General features: G+C 52.4%; 1 protein-coding gene across 1 annotated transcript; it reads left to right on the plus strand.

The window, feature by feature from the left end:
* Positions 1-450: 450 nt before the first annotated feature.
* On the plus strand, positions 451-1708 carry LOC136119414 (ras-related protein Rap-2a-like). Its single transcript, XM_065872941.1, has one exon. It carries the CDS (start codon positions 470-472, stop codon positions 1070-1072), a length of 603 nt encoding a protein of 200 aa, XP_065729013.1. The 5' UTR covers positions 451-469; the 3' UTR covers positions 1073-1708.
* The last annotated feature ends 2588 nt before the right edge of the window (positions 1709-4296 follow it).

The following is a 4296-nucleotide window of genomic DNA, read 5'->3' on the forward strand; positions in this document are numbered from 1 at the left end:
GGGGCCCCAGCCGGCAGGCCGACGGGTACTGGGGAAAGGCGGAGCGCGGCCGGCAGCTCGGGACCGACCGGAGAGGGCGGCCGGGACGTGGAGCTGGTGGGGGGTGGCTGGCGCCAGACGGCCCGGGCCGGGGGCGGGGCAGACGCTGCGCGGGAACCAGGGGCCGGAGAAGGGGGCGGAGGACCCCGTCCCGGAGGCGGGGCGGGTGACCTCTGAGCCGCAGGGAGCAGATCGGGGCCGGGCTGGGGGCAGGTCTGGGCGCGACGGAGGAAGCCCACCGCGGCCCCGACGCCAGAGCCAGAGCGCCAGGCCCCCGGGGGTCCCCTCCCCTCTGATTTCGTCCCCGCCCCTCTCCCCCCTGCTTCTCCCTCCCCGGCCCTGCCTCCACGCCCCCGCGGCCCAGGCGGCCGGGCCCCAGCCTCCGCGCGCCATTCCTCCGGCCGCGCGTCCAGCCAGCCGCGCCTGGGCCATGGCGGGCCTGGGGCCGCGACCCGCCAAGGGCTACCGGGTGGTGCTGCTCGGCAGCGTGGCCGTGGGCAAGACGGCGCTCGCCACGCAGTTCGCCTGCGGCAGCTTCCCCGAGCAGTGTGAGCCGTCGGTGGAGGAGCTCTTCAGCAAGGTGATCGAGGTGAACGCGGCGCCCGCCCTGCTGGAGATCGTGGACACGGTGGGCGCCGAGCACCTGGTCACCCTCAAGGACCTGTACATTAAGAACAGCGACGGCTTCGTGGTGCTCTACAGCGTGTGCAGCGAGGCCTCGTTCGAGGCGGTGCGGCCGCTGCGGGAGCGCATGGGCCGGCTGCGGGGGTCCAAGGCCGTGCCGCTGGTTCTCGTGGGCACCAAGGCCGACCTGGACGCCCAGCGCCAGGTGCTGACGGCGCGGGGCCGCGCGCTGGCCCGCGAGTGGCGGTGCCCGTTCCTGGAGGTCACGGCCAAGAGCAAACTCATGGTGGACCAGGTGTTCACGCAGGTGGTGCGCGAGATGGAGGCCCTGGCCCCGCCCGAGGAAGAGGTTCCGGCCGTCCCCACCAACGCGCAGGAGACGTGGCCATCGGAAAGGTTCATCGGCTGATGTGCAAACCGTTCATGATTCCTGTATTCATCGCTTTTCTTGATTTCTGAAGCTCACTTTACTCTTCTGCCTTTTTGAATAAAGTTATCCAGCTGTAAACAAGTGGTTGCTTCTATATATTGACTCAGATCGGTGCTTCAGACTGTCCAGAGCTTCTTAAATATTTTGTTGAAAACTTTGCCTCTGACAGTGCTGGAAGAAGAAATTAAAAATCGATTTTCTTTTCTTGTATGGAGAGAGTATTACCCTTTTCTTCAAGTGGGATTTGTTGCAGGATTCTTTTTTTTTTTTTTTTTCTTTTTGGTCATAATTAACACCTTCAAATGTCATCTGACATTTGACATTGATTGAGGAACATGACCTAAATCGAAGCTTTCCAATCCATTAGGCTTTCATGTGTTCCCCTCTCATTTACAGCCTTGAATTGCAGCAGTAATATTTTCCTCTCTGCGTATTTCTAAATATAGTTATGACATACATAGCATTGGTTTGAAAGGGATGTTGTGTACCCTGGGAGGGGAAAAATCAACTGTGTACTTAGGCAAAGACAGTTCAGCTCTGCCTTCAGTTTTGTAATTGACATCTAGTCGATTTCTGCATCTGTGAATTAAGTGAAAATAAAATGACTCTAGAAGTTGATAGTTTTTAATATTTGTCTTTCTAGAACCTAAAGCTACAATTCCTAAAGTTTCCATACACCATATCTTTGCTTTTCAGTTATTTTCCCGGAAAAGTTAGTTGCTAGGGTGAAAATGGCACCACATCTTTTTGTGTTTTTGCAGAAGTGCTTTCTGCAGCTAGTGTTATTTTCCTTGTCACTTGCCAGAGTCGGATATGTTGTCTGAATACCTGCCTAGTTTAACAGTGACAGGGGTGCTGAAGTAGAAGCAAAACGTGAAGAATCTTTTTGTATAGTTTTCAAGTAACGATAAAAGAGACTTTTCTTGTACTGGTTTAAAAATATTATTGTTTTATAATTTTAAAAACTGGTCTTTGATATGGTTACTTGTGTTTATTTGCACAAGTTAACAATTTTACCTCAGCCGTTGCAACAAAATTTTCAAATTTACAAACCTAACTTAGCCATTTGAGCAAACTTCTAAAAATAATAAAAAAGAAAGCTCCGTGCCTGTGATCTGAAATAATTTTGTTAAAGGAAATTTATCTATAAAGTGATGGTTATACAAGGCTCTGGGAGTTTTATTTATATTGTGTATGATGTTTGACTAGAAGAATGGATTTTAACACAAAAAATATATTTTAGAACCTAACAGTGCCTGAGAGCCAGTTCGCCCCACAGGAGAGGGCTAGGCTGGGACCTCCCCTGTCTTTTATCCCTTCTCTTTCCCCTGGATGTTGGGGGCTGGGGCAGTTGGGGTGCTTACTTTTGAAGCCTTGAAACCCAGCTAAGTCACTACTCTCTGACCCTCTGTCTCGTGGGGTCACTCCTCCCGGCAGCATTACCTCACACCCTTTTCCGAACCATCATTTCTCCAAGGGGACGGTTCAAACACAGGGAGGAGGGGAGGGGGCGGTGGGGTGGCAGGCAGGAAGCATCTTCTGGCCTCAGCTTTGTCCAAAGCTGCCCCCTCCTCCTGTAGAAGCAGAGGTTATAGAGCCAAGACTGTTCCCTGACTGGGTGTGGGCGGTGCAGAGAAAGCAGGGTGTAGGGCTGGGGTGGGCGGGTGAACAGCAGCCCCTTCCCAGCCCTGAGAGCTGGGGCCCCAGGACTGCCAGCTGGCGACTCCCCTCGCCCTGCCTGCCCTGCCTTTCTGACTCTACCTGCCTAGGCTGAGGCCTCCGGGGAGGTTCTGTGTCCCTGGATCCCAGGCCCTCTGGATATCAGGCCTGATCCAGGAAAAAATACATAAATAGCCATTTCTTCCTTTAAATTACTAGAACCATCTCAGACTACCACTCAGATCCAAGCGTCGGCTTAGAGCCCAGGGGTGTTCCTGACTGACTGGTCAACACAGGAATGATCAGGCTCAGGTGATCAGCTCCTGTGACCTCAGGAATATGTATGAAGCAGCTTTCTGGGTGTAATATGCCCCCCCCACCACACACACACATAAAATTAAAGACCCAGACACTAATTTTCTTTCTCTTCCTGCCTTTCTAATTTCTAACTCATGTATGTTATTTACAAGTTTCCTGCAGTCCCTCTGGCCTCAACTGAGACCTAAATAACTCTACAGTGAATTTGCAAGTGGCCGATATGACCACTTGTCAGGGTACCATGTTACCCGGAAGCACTGTGCCCAGGTGGAGGGACCCATGAAACTGTGGCAGCCAACCTGATAGCTCGAAAATGGTGTTCAAATCACAAGCCCTTTGTTTAGCACTGGGGAATGTGAAACTGGTTTCCAAAGAGTGAGGAACATTCACTTGCCCACAAGCGGGGTGACTGCTTCTGATTCTCCAAGTACCCTGCAACTCAGGGCACGGACAGATCTTTTTCTTGCCAGTGTGTTATGGTTCAGTTTGTACTATTCAGATTGCTGGTGATGCTGAGAAGTTTTTTTTTTTGGCCTTGCCACGTGCCTTGCGGGATCTCAGTTCCCTGACCAGGGATCAAACCCAGGCCATAGCAGTGAAAGCGCCGAGTCCTAACCACTGGACTGCCAGGGAACTGGTGATGCTGAGAGTTCTTTTGGAGGTTTTTATTTTTTTATTTTAATTTCTTTTTTAAAAAATTTATTTATTTTTGGTTGCGTTGGGTCTTCGTTGCTGCGCGCGGGCTTTCTCTAGTTGTGGCGAGCGGGGTCTACTCTTGGTTGTGGTGCGCGGGCTTCTCACTGTGGTGGCTTCTCTTGTTGTGGAGCATGGGCTCTAGGGACACAGGCTTCAGTAGCTGTGGCACATGGGCTCAGTAGTTGTGGGCTCTAGAGCGCAGGCTCAGTAGTCGTGGCGCACAGGCTTAGTTGTTCCGCGGCATGTGGGATCTTCCCAGACCAGGGCTCAAACCTGTGTCCCCTGCGTTGGCAGGCGGATTCTTAACCACTGCGCCACCAGGGATGCCCTGGTGACTCTTTTGTGTTTCCCATCTGCCCCCCTTTTTGAACAGGAATGTCTACAGCAGCTCTCCTATGCCAGTTGCGCCATTGTATACGCGGGCTATGTGTGGCAGGGGAGAGGCGGATAACCTTTCTCTTAGTTGCATGGATCCACAGGCCAAGAAAAATTATATTTGAGCATCTGTTTACTTAAGGAACTACACCAGA

This window comes from Phocoena phocoena, chromosome 2 (assembly GCF_963924675.1).
Source record: "Phocoena phocoena chromosome 2, mPhoPho1.1, whole genome shotgun sequence".
NCBI lineage: Eukaryota > Metazoa > Chordata > Mammalia > Artiodactyla > Phocoenidae > Phocoena > Phocoena phocoena.